The 19,510-nt window shown below is 41.7% G+C and overlaps 1 protein-coding gene across 1 annotated transcript; it reads right to left on the minus strand.

The window, feature by feature from the left end:
- Positions 1–14,186: 14,186 nt before the first annotated feature.
- Positions 14,187–17,705, minus strand: xkr9 (XK, Kell blood group complex subunit-related family, member 9). Its single transcript, XM_022195014.2, is given in 5 exon segments — positions 14,187–15,913; positions 15,991–16,205; positions 16,529–16,582; positions 16,584–16,975; positions 17,630–17,705. Coding segments are annotated over 4 exon segments (1,161 nt in total). The 5' UTR covers positions 16,847–16,975; positions 17,630–17,705; the 3' UTR covers positions 14,187–15,284.
- Between the last annotated feature and the right edge of the window lie 1,805 nt (positions 17,706–19,510).

A 19,510-nucleotide genomic window follows, 5' to 3' on the forward strand; every position in this document is an offset into this window, starting at 1 on the left:
CCCTGCTGTGGAGTCGTTAGGACAGGAGTGATCAGGAGTTATGTGGCTGGAGCTCCACAGATGTGAGACCAAGCAATCAGACAGTAAGCAGCACGGCAAAAGAGCATATGAGCTAATGCAGCTCTCAGCCAAAACTAGCTAAAACAATTGTTCTGTTTTGACTTGATAATCAAATTAAAGTTGAGGTGTTCCTGTAAAGAACAAAAGGAGAGAGAAAAGAAAACACATCCTCTCAGACAAACACAAAGCGAGGGCTCACACACATTCACAGACAACCAAGAGGCGTCATTATAAAGAGATAACTCACTCTGCAGTGACAGTGAGTGGCTTACCTCTACCCATTCAAAGTGAAGTGAGGCCTGACTCTAGGCCCAGCCTGACCCTCGCCGTGATTTATGTGGCCCCAGTAAGCCGGGTCTATTTGAGGGCCCATGCGAGGAATGAAAGTGTTAACAGTGGGTGTTGAGGAAGGTGGGTGCCGAGGGGAGAGTTATGAGTTTTCTCAGCTGAGCGCCCAGCTTTGGGTTTCTGACATTGTTTTCATCCGGGAGGAGAGGGAGGGAGGGAGGGAGGGAGCAGGAGTAGTAAAAGGTGGTGGTGGTGGTTGGGGGTGAGGAGGTGGAGAGGCAGGCAGAAGGATGGGAGAGGGGAGGGGAGGGGATCGGAGTCCGTGGAGCCCGCAGGCTTGAACTCCACAGCTGAACCACTGACCCCAACCATCCATCAGTGAAGGGGTGTGACAAGGCAGGGGCAGGGGTATGTGACAGGAGGAGGGGGGCAGTAGGAGCAGAGACCAGGGCTGGTGACGGGGGAAAAATGGGGACCGAGGGGCTATAATGGGGTTTGGGACATAGGAGGGACGAGTCACTGAGGAGAGGACGGGGGAGCAAAGCAAGGAAAGGCCAGTACTGTAAAAGGATGGAGCGGATTAATGGACTGAAGTGTCTGGTTAGGAAATAAAACAATAAAACAGAGGCTCAGCAAACATTAATTTGAAGTAGATAAACGGAAATAATACTCATCTTCTATGGGTTGGGGTTGCACAGTTACACTGTAAGTAAACACACTCATAAATACTCATAAACACAACAATAGTTAAAAACTAAATATTTCGATTTACTCGTTTTCAAATGTGTGGCATCACTAATAATTGTTGATATTTTTGACTCAGATTATTATTTGTTCACATTGGGGGCAACAGGCGAGGACATTTACATATGATTTATGATTAATTGTAAATTTTCAGCACTCCAAATGGCAACATTAGTCATATCTAATGTCACCTTCATGAATAAAAACAGCTCTCCAAAACAAAAACGCAACTATTTTCTAGATTTAATTAACTACGGTATATGTTTTGAATATCACATTTTAAAAATAGAAAGTTAAGAAAATAAAACCTTGAAGACTTTGCGAACTTCTTCCTAATGGAACCCTACTTCTTTTACATTTTTCCGCTACACTGCTTCCACTTTTGTGAGATTTAGACTGAGCTCAAAGCCAGACTGACCCCTTCCCCCATATAGGCTCATACTGCCAGCGTCTTTCAGCTGTTGCCCAGGACTCAATGTCACTTGGCTACAGACACACACACACACACACACACAATGCATAGCCAATGGATAGACCGGACCCCGGCATCCGTCCTCAGAGGGGCATTGGCCCTCAGCCAAACAAGCCTGAGCCGGGGCCCCTGTCACACTGAAAGAACAGAGGAACACTAATGGTTAACTCCGAGTCCAGCCTTTAGGAAGAGTCTGGGGCGAGAAGGGGAGGATCGCTTTAATATGATCCAGTTTGGAACTCCATAACACATATTCCGATTTCATTAGGGGCCAAAGATGGACCCTTATGTCGGCAGCATTAGCAGTTATAGGGGTGGCTGTGTTTGTCTGCTTGACACTGTGTAAAAGAGGGTTAGGGCCTGCAGGATGAAGACACCACAAGGGAGGGGGGGAGAGAGAGAGATAGAAAAAGAGAGAGTTCGTGGCCCTCCCAGTTAGGTTACGGCCCTGCAGCATGGACAAATCCATGAGCAAGCGAAACCACTGTTTTAAATAGCAGGTATCTGGTGTCAGCCTGCCCTGAGAGAGGCCCTCTCCATCAATATGTTCCTTTGCCCTTGTCTGCTCCTGATATCTTTATCTTGTCAGGACCTCTCCTGTATGTTCCACCTCAATGGCTTCCGTCTGTGCTCGCCCTGTCCTGTGCAGATGGACCCCTGCTGGTCAATCCGCTACAGAGGCCTCGAGGCTGGATGGTTGGTGGAGGGTTGCGGCAAGAGCAGGAGGGGTTAAGGTGCAGCGGGGGTGAGCTGAAGGCAGTCTTATGTCAACCTGTAGTCTACAGGGGCCTCATTACACAGACGCCAATGGAGAAGCTTTTAGAGGGTAATTAGACCATTACAGATAGCCAGGGGAATAAATGAGCACTCCCTATGTCCTCTGAATAAATGAGATGTTAAAATGTGCAACTACTCTTTTCAACTGCTAATGCGTTGTGGAAATGTTTCCTTTTTGCCTCAGATAAAGATTCCACAAACACACGGCTTTACATGCCGAGTGCAGAAACTAGCCAAAATATGTTCAATTCTTGATCATTCTAAGCACAAAAATTTGTACGCTGTGCTTTTCTGCGATTTGTTATGACCGTTTCTATCATAAATCCATCGTGTTGACATTGACTCGACGCAGATTGTGGAACAGTCTGGTGGCAGGAGGAAGCTTCCACTGTTCTTTCCTGTAATTTCGAGCTTACCCTGAGATGAAAATGAGACCGGGATTGTGGGAAATGACAGATGCGGCTAGGGAGGGCCATTGAAGAGGTCATATGTCATCACGGGGTCGCACATTCCCTTTGAGGAGGGGCCGATCGGAGGGGGGTGTCGGCCTTCCCACACTACCTGGGGAGACGGGGCCCTGGGAAGGCGGCTAACCTGGACTCCACTCACCTGTCAGTCTGCTCATAAGCACATCCTGGATCTGCCGTTAGCCCGTCTGGCTGCTCTACACCAGTTTTTCTGCTCATGCGAAGAAGAAAAAAAAAAGGCTCCGGCAATGTGATATATTTCTATAAAAAGAAGCATTTCACTCCCCTGACTTTCTGTATCAGCTACACTTTGGCCCTCGTGTCTCTAGCTGGAAGCCTTGTACCGTGGCTTTATCACATATTACACCTATAAATCATCGCCATCATCAGTGCCATGTTCTTTTGCCTGGTATATCCTGACAGTGTTAGAGTTTCTGACAGACAGGCGCCTGCACTATATTTCATGTCTGTCTGTCCCCTTCTCTTTTAGACTCTTGCAATGCGTGTGAGTGTGTGTGTGTGTGAGAGAGAAAGAGAGAGAGGAGCCCAGTGTGTGTGATTTTAATAGCCGCTGGTTACCTGCTCACACATGATACCCCGCAGCCTGCTTGGGCAGATGGCTATTACGTTCCAGTTGTGAAAATCAAGCTTATATAAACACAGGCAAGGTTGAGATGCACTGGACCAAGTGCAATGTCCCTCTGATAGATAGTACTGGTTAGTGTGTGTGTGTGTGTGTGTGTGTGTGTGTGTGTGTGTGTGTGTGTGTGTGTGTGTGTGTGTGTGTGTGTGTGTGTGTGTGTGTGTGTGTGTGTGTGTGTGTGTGTGTGTGTGTGTGTGTGTGTGTGATGAGGGCTGATTCTCTGGCGTCTGTCATGCGCAGCCTGTCCTGTGGAAATCATTAAGTAGGAGCATTAGGCCGTCACTTCCTGGCAACGCATGCAAGTGAGATGAAGAGCTTTATCACTTTCCAGGACAGGTGGGAAAATTACTGAAGGCAGCAGGAGTATTAGAGGCAGATCTGAATTCAAAGTGAAAAGCAATTTTTAAAATCTTGTTTGGACGTTTTGTGGATATTTTTGAGTTCCGTTTGTACGATTTGTTTCACATTTACTTATAAATAAAAAAAAAGTGTTCCCTATTTAAACCTACAGGCCTATCAGTGGGCTTATTTGCAGACCTCCAACTGTAATTTTCCGGCTTCATTAATTGTGGCCACTTCATGTTTGGTATGAAACCTGAACTTCTCGCTGTCTTGAAACTCAATATTCCTTTTAGTGTCCAGGTTGGCCCTGTCGTGTTGCCTCTCTCATGGAATCTGCCGTCATGTGACTTGCCCCCACTGTCCCGAAAAACTGCCGAGATAATCGATCACTTCGCTGTTGTGAGTGAGACGTGTGCTGTTGCCCATAGTTGCTGCGCACCGGAGAGCTGCGCACGGATCACCGCTGTTCTGTACAGCCAATCGATAGATAATATCGCGGTGTATTATTCGTCTGCTTCGACTTGCAGACAACGTAATAATAATAATAATAATAATCATTTCAAAAACAATCAAAAAATTCTAATAATAAATATTTGCAATGCATTCTGTAATTGAATAGCAGGCTTTTATTTGAATATTTACAACACGAGTAATGCAGTAGTATAAAGTATTTATTTTTCGCGAAAGAAATAAAATATATAAATAAATCAATAATTTAAATACAAATTCAAAAATGTTCAATGCTTTTAATATGAAAAACAAGAATAAAACGCATTTTTTTTATTTTACCATGTCGCTTATCGTTTATTATAATTGCAAAAACAATATATTTATATTTTTGTTTGTTTTTTAAATAAATGAAAATTATTAGACCGTTTATTTATCATATTTGCCTCGTTTATTTTGCGGTTTTAACAAGGATAAATAACAATTATGGCATTTCTGTTAAATATTACACACATTAATTCTGCTTTATTTTATGTTTTAACTGTTCGTGATGATTTATTGTTTTTATTGTTGCCTGTTTTTAATTGACACTATCATATTACGGTATTATATGCGCTGGTTTCTGTATATTTTTTTTTTTTGCCAATTTTAAGCAGAAACGTTCATGGAAGAAACTCGACTCGGCAGCTTTATTGTCTTAAAGCAGCGCTGGCATTGAAGGCTACTCATTAAAAACCTAATTAGGCAAAGGACAGTTTGCTTGAGACCAAGTGAAGCGTTGGTCGCTGGGCTAATTAGTGCGGAGTGGAGATGAGGATAATGAGGCCGATCAGGTGTCTCTGACTGCTGGCCTCTGCTCAGTTTGGGCCGGTCAGTGACTGGAAGCCCTGCAAGGCCGGAAAACCGCCACTGTGGATGACACTTTGGTGTACATATACCGCCATCTACTGGACGCACATCTGCCAGGAGCCTCTCTCACCGAATAAAATGACATTAAAAATCACTTGGTTGTAGATTTTGAAGTGTCTGTAGATAGTGACACTGATTCCAAATCACACATTTGAAATACAAATATTAAACTAGCCCAGATAGATTAGAATTTTAGCATCTAATGAGCAAAAATATCATATCTTCTGGTTTTTTTTTTTGCTTTATTGTACATGTTGCAGTAGCTCAGGCGCTCAGCACAAGTTCCACCCTGTAATCTGATAGCATCTACCGCTCTCTGTATGTGCAAAGCATCCCTAAAGGAGCTACAGAAATCCAAATTAGCATTATTATTATTGCTGCTACTTTTGTAGAACCTAACATGGATGGATTCTATGTCTAATGAATCTAAAATTGCCACTCACGGCTGTCTGGTGGATGATATTCTTTGAAAACTTCACATCTGTGCACTTCACCCCGTGGGCCAAGAAAGCAGCAAAAGGCCTTTAAAGCAAAAATACTGTACACAAGCCAAAAAAATCCTGAAAAGAGCTTTATAATAATGCTGAAAATGTGTGTGTGTGTGTGTTGGTGTGTGTTGTGTGGGGAAATCCCACATGTGCCTGCTTGAACTCAGAGCCCTCTCCGGGTATGTATTGAGCCCAGCCTGGACAGGACCCTTGGGTGGCATAAACTATGCTTTTGCTCCATAAAATGATCAATAATAATTATGTCAAAGTTAGAGCTCCTATCACAGAGTAAGTTGATTGGGACGCCGGGGAGTGTTTGTTTGAGTTCTCCGTTGCCCTATTAAGAACAAGGCACTTCATTCATTCTTGCTTGCTTGCATGTTCCTTGAACTTCGCGCAAACTCGCTTGAATTTTATCCAATGCCAGTAGACATTCGTTGTAAAACAGCTCTTGTATCATTTCCACTTCGCTGGTCAACTTTCACCCAGCATCACCTCTGACCACACTGCTCCGTCTGAAACCTCCATAAGCTTTCCACAGATTTCTCCAACAGCATAAACTCTCAAACATCTCTGGCACAAATTATAGTCTGTGATCCTTTTGGCATGGGGAGAATACAAAATAAACTGCCTCTAATTGTGATGCTTCGACCATCTTCCCTCTGACTGTTATTTAGCTTGGCTGCTGCCTGGGGCTTTGTGGTTTCAACTCAAATAGTTCAGTCAGTGTGAGAGAGCGAGCACATTATTATTCTCGCTGCCCGCTACACTGCACATGCTAATAAGGGAAGACCACTTGGATGTTTTTTGTTTTTTTAAAAGAGGGGGGAAGACGGTGATGTCATCAGTGTGTTTAATCTGAGTTGGGATCTCAGGGGGGTGTAGTTTCCTCTGGTAGAGACTCGGGGGGCCCTGCAGTGAACTCGTGGCTTTGCCAGGGAGCCTGTTTAAGGAGATTACTCAGTCACCACACCTTTGTTGCATTATGGGCTAGACTGAAAGGCCTTGCACTGTGGACATCCCAGTGAGATGCCATACTGATAGCTTGGATGTGAAAAGCATTCATCTGAGCATATTTCTGACTTTCTGTCTGTTGGAGGTCAGAGAAAGATTAAAAATTTTCCACCTACTTTAAATAAGTTTGACTCTTATAGACAAGATGATGGTAAAATGTGTTTATAGTTAACCGTCTGATTCCTGATTCTCAATTGATCATCAAATGTATGATTATTATGTGTATATATTTTGCATCAATTGCACAGTATTAACTGTGCATAGCAGCCTCATAAAATCAGGCAACACTACCTAATATGGCCTTAGTCTCATACACCACAGATCCAATGTACTGAACAAATAACAATTAGAAAAAGAGCAAGACACTCACACAAAAGTGGAATCCCCTCTTGGAATTTACTGCTGACCCACAATAAAATGAAGTCACTGGCTAACAGTCCTGTAAAGACATGGAAGTCCTCAGTTCACTCTGCAGCATTAATACTTATAAGAGACATAACGAAATGAGCACATCATCATTATTGTGTTCAGGTTACAAAAGGATGGATGAACCCTCCATGATGACACCTATAGATTCTCTGAAGAGCAATTCTGAAGCTGTCACCATCTTGGCAGTCGCTAACTTCCCGCTAATACAGAAATGAGTTAAAGAGGTGCCAGTTTAGTAGAGCTAAGGTTGGTCATACATATGTAATATCCTGTGATTCTACCCACTTGCCACTCAAAACAGTCACACACTTAATTATACATACCTTTAAGCCTTAATACAATTTAAGCAAGTAAGCTGTATAAAAAATTATCCAGTGTATAGTTGTTTTGAACCAAGACATTATCCATAAAGACCATAACTGTTTTTAGAACCAGGCTTTAAACATGTTTATTTCTGCTGTAAAGTTGGTCATTTTAAAATGGAAGTCTATGAGGATTGAGTTGCTTTTGGAACTACCTTCTAGTGGCCGTTCGAGGAACTGCGGTTATTGGCACTTGTGTGTTGGCTTCATTGTACAGCACTGGAGGGTGCTGCTTGAGTAAAATGCAGTACATATTCAGTCAACAGCTGTCTTACTATGGAAATAATATAACGCATTTAAAAAATTCTGATTTCCGCTCAAGTTTTTTGTGTTTTAGGTTTGTTTTTTTTAAATGAACTGTTGCCCCCACAGAAAAGACAACCAACAACGATGCTGCTAAGGCAAGAGGGTTATGTCAAGTTTAAAGTTGCGATTGAAATAGTCATTGCTATCCTTAGCTACAACTGAAATTAAAATTACTGACAGCTTTTTTTTCCTAGTTATCAGAAAACAGTCTGGCAAACGTTGGCTTTTACAATGCACTTACCAAAATTAGACAGTCACTATATCTAATTACAATGTAGGGATAAAATCTCTTAAAGCTAACTAAATTTTGCAAGATTTTGTGTAAATAAAGATAAATTCAAATATTAAAATTACATGAAACCTAAATTCATTATTGTTTGAATAACATATTGGAAATATGTATTGATAAAAAACAAATCCATGTAATTCATGTAAAATATGACATAAATAAATAAAATGTAGATAAATAAAGTAGTGAAATGGTACAATTTTAATCTGAAAGACTACACTCTGTTGGTAGATCCACCTGCATTTGCAAACTGAATACAGTCCAGCCAGTCTGAAAATTGCAAACCTTTTTCCTGATTTTTTTGAAGGTGCTGCTCTTTGCATTTGTAGGGCAAACTAGGGGTAAACTTTATCCTTATTGGCCATGGCAGAAGAGGAATGGGGTGCCAGGCTGAGGCTCGGCCTGATCCTAGTAGGCGGGGGAGTTCCACAGTCTAGTCCAGCCACACAGAACTTGATTTTATTGCCCTGATAAAACGTCCTCCGGGGTAATCGTGACAGGCAGTTGCCCCCTTTCATGCACACACTGCAATGGCACCGCGAGAAACCAGAGAAAAAATCACACATCCCATTTCACACAGCGGCCTGTCTCTCTTGCTGTGGCCCAAAATGCATTTTATGGTCATTCCCCCCACCCTCTGCTCGCTGCAGATGGGTTAAATATTACATCAAAGCTTCTTTAATGTTTCACCTCTCACATTTCTTCTCAGTATCGAGTTCAAAACTAGTGTAGGCTGCGTTTTTACAGTAGATTTAATGGATCAATGTCCATAATCACATTAGCACTGGCTTAGCGTATAACAAATTTCACCGTACCAGCATCAAAAGACCTGACCTCTTGTTATAATCAGGCATAGCATCTTTTCCTCCACTCAAGATCTATGGACTCTCTGATAGTGGGTGAAAAAGAAAATTGTCAAGGGGGTGATAAGCTGTAGTGTACGCAGCTCAGAGAGAAGCTGTATGAGAGAAAAGCATTTGTCCCTCATAGTCGTAAAATCACAGATGTTTTGTGCACCTCCTTACTGTTTTCATGGATTATCATGATAATCATTTCCTTAGCTGAGGACTCTTTTATTGTTTGTGCGTCTCAGTGGGATAAAGCTCTAATCAAGGCAAAATAAAACACATTTCAGAGCGCCAGACAAATGTGTAAAGGGAAGGGCCCGCATGATTGATGCAATTTTGACAGACAAAAAAACAAGAAAGAATGAAATATGATGTCTGACAAAAATATACAACAGCAGTCATCACTCAGCGCTTCCTGTACAAGGCCAGCAGGCCATCAATGAATAATCCAGATTAGCAAAAGATTCAAACAGACAAACTGCAGACAAACTAGAATTGATGGCTTCCACCGAGCCACTCAGGGAACCGGCCATGACGTAAAAGGAAAAACATGTCAGGTTCCCCCGGCCAGGTTAATCAAGACAAGTTTCCCCTGCAAAAAGACTTGTGTGTGTGTGTGTGTGCATTTGATTGCACCCCGGTGCTTTCTGTGTGTGCTTGTATGTGGGAACCCATTGCTCATTCATAATATGCAATCTTATTTTACGGCTGATTGTATTTGCTATACATAGGCTGTATGCATGAGGTCTCTGCCCATATTCCTCTACCCAGCGCAGCATAAATAAACAGGAACAGTCGATAATCCATCATCCTGTGTGCTGTGGGAGTGTGCCCAACACAAACATGGCTTCTGTTTTCTATCTGTGTCTGTGTGACTGTGTGTGAGGGCTAGGATGGGTAGCAGCATTATGTTCGTGCTGCTGATTGTCCGTGGCTGTGAAATATAAACCTCCTGCACTAAATGAGGATTATACAAATGAGCTTCCTCCGTGCTCTGTGTCTCTGTGTCCCACTGCCTGGACAAGACACAGAGGAGGAAGTACGCTTTGTTTCAGGCCTCCAAGAACTCTTTGAAGTGCTTTAAAGATGACTCATGCGTGTTTGTGAAGGGCTGAAAAAGGCCTAAGATGGCATGCTGGTAGGTAAGAATCTGGCTTGATAACTGGGATTTGTCTTAGCAGTTTTGTTCCATATGTTTAGCCAGGCATACCTGTGTGATGTGCTTTGGCCAGTTAAAAAGCACTCAGATAAATAAATGCTAACTGGAATCTAAAAACTTCTGCATAGTGATGCAATAGAAGGGGCTACAGCCAAGATTCTTTTAAGAAGAAACATCAAAAAATTGTTCCTTTAGGCATCATAAAAGGCACTGCAAAGGATTTTAGCAAAAATTTGTTCCTTTAGAAATCATTTCCAGGATAATTCTTTGGAGACAGACATGGTTCTATTTTGATAACAGGATTAGTTAAAAAAAAAATAGCAGAAAAAGATTTCTGGGTCCATTTCATCATAATACAATTAATATTTTGGGTTCTGGACTGTTGGTCAGAGAGAACAACATATCACAAGATGCCAGTTTGGGATTTGAGAAACTGCGATGAAAATTGTTTACTGTTTGCTGATGTTTTATAGGCCAAATGATTAATCAATAATAAAAATATTGTTGGTTTCAGCTCAGCATCCTTCACTGTTATCTACCGTCAAGCCAGATAACTCAAATGAAAATGAATAACCGGTCCTGCTTTGTGGAACCACATTAAGTTCACTAAGAAGCATCGTCTAAATAAAGAAGCTCTTCAATTGGTCATGAAGAACCAGAGAGTTTTCTGAAGATACATTTAAGAACCATTATTTTTCTGAGTGTATGTCATACAGTGGTGTGTTAGCATGAGTAGAAAATAGTGGTCACTTCCAAGTATAATACACGAACCGACTGGGAAAATCCGAACGCTTGAGGTGATTAAAGCTGCTCTTTTATTTACCCAACAGGTTTTTAGTCCAAAATAGCACTAAACATCAAACTCCGATGACAGCAGTAGAAGTCTGCGGATGTTTGAGGCTATTCCCAGGTGTAAAAAGAACCTTTTCACGTGGAGTAAAAGAGGTGGCCACATCAGAATCAAACACTGCTCCAGATTAACGTTGATACATATTTAAATAAATGAAAATGTCCTCAGATACTAAAGATATACCTGTAAAGTTAATTCTCCACATTATGTGACTAGTTAATGCATGTAAATTGGTGCCTTATGTCAGATTTATGGTAACAACTGACCTCACCTACAGTATTTTCTGCTAAAGCCCGGCTTGACTTCCCTGTTGCCGCTCTTGTCATATTACACCAACAGCTACTTCGGAGCAGAAATCCAAATAGCAACAATGGTGGGGCTATTGTGCATGGCATAATGCACTATACAATATCCTCATTCATTGCATGAGGACTTTATTTACGGAACCCTCTGGGTCATGCAATGCCACGCTCTGATCACACACCAGCCCACTGCATGTAATTATCCTCAGCCTGCTCTCCAATCTGTCACTGCCCAAACTAATTTGTACGTGTGCATGTACAGTGATTAAAGAAATTTTTGTGCCACTGCAACGAAAAAAAAATGGGGGTTTTATCACTCCCCTCCGACCCTCCTCCTCCTCCTCCACATTCGGGGAATTCTCCCAAGAACGAGGCGAAGCTGCCATGTCAGAGTGAGCCAGGCAGACATGTACAGATCGCCAACTTTGCTAATGCATCTGAGGCGCTGGTGCAGCAGTCAAGTCATAATAATTAAAGACATACAGCATCTCAGGGCTTCATTAATCATGGTTTATATGGACTTTGAAGCCCTAATGAAAAACAGCCTGCCTCCCCGGGTTTATTGTGTCTGTACAAATTGTGGGGATGGTATACGCCAGGAATGTCCCCCTCCTGACCGGCTGTTACAGGATGTGGTGATGGAAAACAAAAAGATAAGATTTGGTGAAAAGTCTCGAGGTGGTTATGGAGAGGTCAGTGGTCAAGGCTGTTTATGTAAGACGCTGAGTGCCGTTCAATCAGACAAAACTGAGCTGCTGACAGTGACGGCAGCGTGCAAGTCTTTGTGTTTGTACATTCTCCCTGCTGTGTGCGCTCCATAAGATCCACTCAGTGGTCAGCGTTCGGCACAAAATCCCAACCTGCGGCGCATTTGAGATTAAACTTGCACTTTCACATATCATCGTCTTTGATTTGCCTCTAGTTTCTCAGATTCTCACCGAGCTCTCCAGCCTTTTTGGAGGTGCATTTCAGTGAGATCAGAGTGAGAGATTACTGGGTATTAAGCTCTCAGTGCCAGAAGTGGAAATTGCAGAGAGGTTGTCAACGCCAGACTTCTCTCTGCTTGTTTTCTCCTAGAGAGAGGGAGGTAATGCTTTACTCAACATGTTTCATCCCAATGGCTTGTGACTGCTCCCTGGCAGTGTTATCGGGGGTGAGTCACAGCCAAAAGTATGTGCGCCTCCACAAAAGCAAAGGACAACAAAAGAGGGAGAGACTGCTTAGGACTCCAGTCCAGGACACATGCGTCTTCTCCCAATAAAAGTCCCTTTGGCAGGTTTACATCGCATTAGTCCATTGAACCAAAGGAAATATACAGTAGAGGGCAGAGAGGGGAGCATTAATCATCTTAAAAGCAAGGGACGATGCAATTTTGTTTTCTTTCTAATGACGAGTCCCTGCAGGTGCAAATATCTCCCCTTAGTCTCAGTGGTAAGCCAGAATTATCATCTTACTTATATATTTGTGTCAGTTTCAACAAACTGCATAGGACATTTTCATTCATGCATTGGAAAAAAAAACATTTAATAGACAAGACTAGAAGTTTCTGTCCACTGCAGCTCCACAGTAAAACTGAATTGTGTGTGGTAAATACCTGGCAGTGATTTATTTCCTCCCCAGCAAAAGTTCCTCACGTAAATTTGTCATTTTATGGAGTGCTTCTGACAGAGCGCAACTGATAGATGAAAGTTAAAGTGGCCTCTTGGAGTAAACAAGTCAGAAAGCTCGGAGTTTGGCTGAATTAAAGGAAGAGGGGGTGGGTAGGTGGGGGAGAGGCCGAGCTCACTTGAGTGCCAACAACCACCGTGTGCTCTCTGGACCCTGTGGTTTGTCAGCGTTCCTCCCAGGTGAGCTCACACTGGGCCAAAACCCCCTCCACCCCTGCTTCTGCCCCAGCGAGGAAGAAAAAGTGTCCCAAGCTCTCAGGATTGACTCGCACAATATTTTGCTGGTAGTCAAAACAAAATTAGCGCTGGTTTGTTATTTCTAGTTAGCTCATCTGTGACCCCCGTCTTCATGTTTTCTGAGGGGGGGGGGGATGTTTAGTCGCCACCTTTCAGTTTATACATATTAGGATGAGAGAGATCATAGTAGCAGCTGATATTTTTAGCTGAATTCAAGGCCAGCGAAGTGACTCAGGTGATAAGGTTTCCCCTTTGAACATCCGTCCAGCAGGACTGTCATCGAGCATGAGCTTGAATCTTCTCCAAGTCTTGTTAAACTATATCTGATCCTCTTCTTTAAGAGGGATCAGTTAAGCATTTTTGTTATCATTTTTCATTACAATTAAGCTAAAGGAGCACTCTAAGGGGAGGGTGTTTAAAAAAGCAATTAACACACATTCACACGAAGGACTGAATAATATAATCAAAGAATAACACGAATCAATAGAGTTTGAGGAGATTACTAATAAAAAAAGCACTGAAGTGTTTTGTAAGATTATATCTAACTGGGAGCTGAAAATGTTAGAGGAGAGGAAGTAAGGGTAATGAGAAAATTATTGACCTGGACCTGAAGTATTGTTGCATGTTTTCTGACTACAGGTTTGGTTATTGTGGCCCACACATGCAGTCTGTGGGCCACCTTTAAAAATCAACCTAGATAATGGCGCCATCCTGTGTTGAGCATGTGCACTACAGATGTACATAAAATATCTGTCCATACTAAGCAAGTAGTCAATATTATGTGTCTGCAGTAAAGGAGGATTGTTATGTAAGTAAATTTGTAGCTATTTCTAGGCACATTTCTATTATAATACATCTAATATTTTGTGTTCTGCTCAGTTGATCAGACATAACAAAGTGCCACCTTGGGATTTAAGAGTCTACGCTGTGTTTTCCTCACTGTTTTCTGATGTGTAGCTGACTGAATAATGAAAAGGTAGCAACATGTCATTAGCTAGAACTTTATTTTTAGTTAGTGCTGGCCGCCAAAGCAAATAACTTCTAAAAAATTGACAAACCCACAGTGGCACTGTTACCACAAACAGTCAACCTAAATAATGTCGCCATCCGGTGAAAATGAGGCTGCAGTCTCAGGACCACACTTCTAGGCCCTCTGTTTTTCACAATAACACCACCCACTGAATTGTGTGCACCCAGACGTGTCCTTCTGTCCAAGTACTTAAGTTTTCAAAGGTTCATTCCACCCAAACAGTAATTTCAACTAGCAAATTATGATTTTGAAGGTTTAGTTAAACCTAAGTACCACATTCTGCCCTGCAATTTAACTTGGTTGCATTTTGAGCATATTGTGCACTTTGTATAATTTGAAAGATTTGACAGAGGCAAGACACAACACCTCAATGAATTGTTTTCAGTGTTAGACAAATCTAATTTTATTCACATTTAGCATTCACTCTATATGTTCCTTCCATCTTGGCCAGAAATGTGGTTCTTGCGTCAATATGTACTACTCCCTTAGTTCTCCAATTCAATAGGTGTTGCTGCTGAAACAAAGCAAGAGTAAATACAGCCTTCCCTGCTGCAGACACACAAAGTACTACCTTATCAGGTGTCAATATTAAGATGCAATTGGAGTTTGGCTGAGCTGTCTAACTACAAGGCGTAAATTTCCAGATATGACACACTGACACAAGCTTGCAAGATGCAAAGAAAGGCCAAATTGCAGTTATAACATTATATTTTATCTACATGTCACTGAAGTCATATCACAACACAAAACAACACAAAAATAGCTTATTTCCAACCGTCACATTTGTTTTTATTTGACGATAAATGTCTGTGTTGGTTTAATGTAATATCGTTGAGCAATATCAAGATATTTTTGCCCTTTGTTATGATTAGCAGATTGTCAGATATGGTAGGAATAAATAAGTAAGGAATATATTTTGAGTTATTGTATACAGTAAAATATATTATGAATTGTTTAGCTATCTATTTACATAAATACTGACAATGCAAGCTTTACCTCCAAATACTAAAAGATAACTGACAGCAGCATTAGTGACATCTCTCTTTATCTTTTACTTGTCAAACTGTTATTTAGTATAAGATTTACAACCTGTGCATGTATTTCTGTGTCTTCTCACTGTAACAAGCCGTGGAAACCGTTTTAAAGAACCTTCATCAAGGTTGCAAGAATCTACTTATTCTGCTTGTCGTTTCCGTTTCTTCTCTCAGGCCGTCCACCTCATCCGCCTCACGCTGCTTCCCCCTGGGGTGCAGGAATAGATAGTACACCAAGAGACACAGCATCCCCAGAACTGAACATCCAGAGATCAAACCAATGCTTACCAGCAAAAATGTGCTTGTCTGCAGGTCCTGCTTAAAAAAATACAACAATATTGGGGCCGCAAAATTTACAACATAGTAGAAAGAGTAATAGATGATCATGGGGACTTTCGTGTTCTGTCCTTTCACGTTGAAAAAGGTGAACGTGAGGATGACTCCTACGACTGCCCGGTAGAGAATTTCGAGGCTTCTGGATTCGCAGAAGTTGGTGTGAAGCAAGTGTGTCCATACTGTTCCCAGCAGCCAAACGACAGTGAGGGCTATTGTGCTGTAGGTGCTTAACATGAGAAGGAGGCTGTAGCTGAGAATGTGGCTGGTGATGGTGCAGAGTTTGTAAAGGAGGTAGATGGCTGTGGGGAGGCCGGAAGGCATCTCTCTGATGTTGGGAAGAGACCTGCGCAAACAGCGGCGATAGTCCACCAACGCCCAGGCAGCATTGAAGAAGGAGAAGGCCACAGATAAATCTGAAAGGAAAGACAGGTGGTATAAATAATGATTCTGTAGGTTTGCGAACAGCAGGTCACCTTCTGAGTCTACTTACACTGCATGACTGAGCCCTCATCATGGCCTAAGATTATATAAATCTGTAAAAGGAGCTGGGGGACACTCTCCAGGAACGCCTCAAACAGTCTCAACATGCTCAGATCAGTCGCCAGACCAAACAGTATCTTATGCACATCCCTGATTTCTTCCTCTGTGTAGGAATTTGTTGATGTCCAAATCACGTCGATGCCTTTCTTCAGAAGGTGATAATACCTAGCAACAGGCCAAACACAACAACAGAAACAAAGTGAGACAGGTGGCCATTATGCAAAGCATTTCCCATGAATGACTTTGTTTTTCTGCTGCACAGACAGTACTGCATGGGCAAATATTGTTTCTATCGTCACACAATGCACTACAGCTTGAATGTGGTTATTCTAGTTCGCACATTCCAGAACACCATGCCAATGTGCATGATAAGTGTGTGGCACGTTTCGAGTCAGAGCATGCAGGCACTCCCAAGCAGCTCATATTAATTTGGAGATTGAGGGTTAGGCTGCAATGGTCATATCAGAGTCACCATTTATACGACATACCTGGTGAAGACGCCCATTCCAAATACATGCAGGGCAGCAAGTCCACATTTTGTCCGGCCTGATGTGCTTGATTTTCCCTGCGGGTTTATTGAAAACATTGCTCATATCATCCCAGTACCAGGCGATACTGAAGATCTGGGTGACCAGCAGCCCAGTCAGAACAAACATTACAGTCAGTCCACTCCACACATAGTGCCCGTCCTGGAAATGTTTCAGAGCCAGTCCGACGTCTGTCCATATGTCAAACACATACAAGAAGAGTCCACCAAGGGTTAATAACCATCGCAGTTTGGAGTACTGGTTGTCTGACTGAAGCATCGTGTCTTCAATTGAACAACTGAGCTACAAGTTTCCCTCCATAGTGAACGTGAGAAAGTTCTTCATGCTCGATTTTGCTTTGAAGTTTCCTGAGAAAAGCTGCTGTGGACGCTCTCCATTCTGGTCAATCTGCACAAATAATGCAAATAGAAAAAACATCAGTATCAATAAAAAGACATTGATTTGAACATTATACAAGTTCACCACAATGTAAACAAAACTCTGCTCCTGTCAGCTGAAGCATTGAAATGCAGCGACAACAGGCAGATACAGCATCGTATTTTCCTGCCCTTCGATCTCTGTCATAAATGCTTTAGTATATCAAAGTCCTGATAAGTAGCATACATAGATAGTAATGTAATGGACAAACTGTCAGTAATATTGTCCAAAAGGATGATAAAATGACATGAAAACTCTTATGTAAGACACACGATATTTTTGTCACGCTCATGACAGAACGGCACTATATACTGCACCTATTTGCTCACAAAATAGATAAACATGCAACAAAATAATACAACAAAAATGTATATAGTGAGATTCCATTTGTGAGAAATTTGAAGGCAAATGACTTCCCTTCCACAAAACAAGTCCATTGCTGTTTAACTTGCTGTACTTTCAGGAAATTGCTTTATAAACTATTCTGAGCTGATCTTTAAATCTCAATTTGATTACATCCTGTTTAAAGAATTCCACACAGTTATCAGCGCATGTCATCCTACTACGACCACAGCTGCTACAAAACACTCTCACACACAAATGGACGGAAAAATTTGAACTTACGAGTGTATTTTTCCCATGGTAGAGAGCTGTGTACAGTCAGAAGCTAACAGCTCGACATGTGGCTGTCCTCTTTCTCTGATACTTGTGGTAAGCTCCACCTTAACACTGAACTTGTATGGTCAAACCGGATACAAAGATAATTATGCAATAACCCGTGTCTGTATGTATTTGGGGGGGTGTGAGTGTCCGTGGCACACTTCACGCTTCCCTGTAACAGTTTTCAATTCTTTAGAATTCACAAAACATTTTGGGAATGGCAAGAAAAAAGTCAGCCAGGAAACGAACAGAGCCTGGAATTCACACAGATATATTTTCAGTATCAAGAAATGTAAAGCTCTTTGAATGTAGACATGGGTGTGTCATTTAACTGCACTGGACACACAGAGTGGTAGAAGGTGATGTAACACTTCAACGTTGGCTTTCCTGTAATCTAATTATTTACTGCAAATGTGTGACTCATTTCATCTGGTATCAATAACCTTACTGAACTTTATGATTTCCCAAAGGGAGACACTCCTAATGTAAAAACTTCAAAGTGAAAGTAAAACTGTGTAAATTATAAGGAGAAGAAGTGGTCTGACAGTCTAAAATGAGCTCATGTTAACAACCTTAGGTAAATATTGCAATATAATTAGCATTAATGAATGTGTTTACTTGACTACACTCACATGGTCTGACTGAAAACCTATGAACCCTGTTGTGCAATGCAGTGATAAAAGTGGATAAAACTTGTAGGAGGAGGTACATACAGAAGTGAGCTCTGGGTCCCTACTGAACTCTTCTTCTTTATGTATCCTGAAGAAATACAGAACCTATTATCAGAGCTGAGATACCACATGCTCCTGCTATGCAGTGTCTTTTAGTGAGCGTTCAACATTTTTGGGACTGTTAGATATTTTCCTTCTTGCTGAGAATTCAATGAGAAGACTGATGTTCGTATCTGACCCAGCAAATATGAAAACAGAAAATGGCTTAATATTTCTTTGCGCAGCTTGGTGACTCCCTGGAAAGTTGTTATCACATGACAATGCCAGATAAGAGCATCCAGTAGTCATCCAGTGGCCCTGCCAATCTACAACTTCCACCTCACTTTGTTTGTTCTGCTGACTGACTGAACAGAGATGAGATGTAATGTGTTAGAGAGCGGAGGAGCTGGTGGCTGATTCTGTTACATCTTAGGGCAGCCAGATCAGCAGTTTGTCTCTGTTTACAGCTTCTCTGATGAACCAAACTAATCAGCAAACTGGCTGTACTGATATTTAAAAGACAGATATGAGAGTGATATCCAGTTTTTGTTTGACTTTTGGTAAGATAAGCACTTGTTTAAAATTGTTGAACAAAATCTTTTTTTGTGTGAAATGTTTTTATTGATTTTTTCCATTTATGAGATGGGTGCAGAGATACACCAAGACATTACAGATGCACAACAGTGGTCACACCTCAAACTTATTAAACTTTGCTACAGTTTAAAATAATGTCTTCTTTGAAACCAAGGTGCATTAGAGACAAGCACCCTTTCCCTACCCCAACAACTCACTCAGTCGCACTCATTCATACCACAAGTAGCAAAATGGGCAAGACAATCAGATGATCCTTAAAGACTAATTTTCTTGTCTTTGGTCAAGAGCGTGGTGTTGCAATTTGCTAGCATTATTTTTTCTTTTTACATTTAGATTTTGTAGTCCTCTGACTCAAATCTGCTCTGCTTCTGCTTGAAACTGCCTGTACTTGGATATACTGCTGCTGCTCAAATGTCCTGTGTTTCAGTCTGAGTGCAACTCCTCCACCCAGACTGCTTCTCAGACATTTGTATAACAATTGCCAGCCACAAGTTGAATGCTGTGTATGACACTGACCAACAAAATCCTCATTGCGTCTTTG

The sequence above is a fragment of the Acanthochromis polyacanthus genome, chromosome 20 (assembly GCF_021347895.1).
Source record: "Acanthochromis polyacanthus isolate Apoly-LR-REF ecotype Palm Island chromosome 20, KAUST_Apoly_ChrSc, whole genome shotgun sequence".
NCBI classification, from domain to species: domain Eukaryota; kingdom Metazoa; phylum Chordata; class Actinopteri; family Pomacentridae; genus Acanthochromis; species Acanthochromis polyacanthus.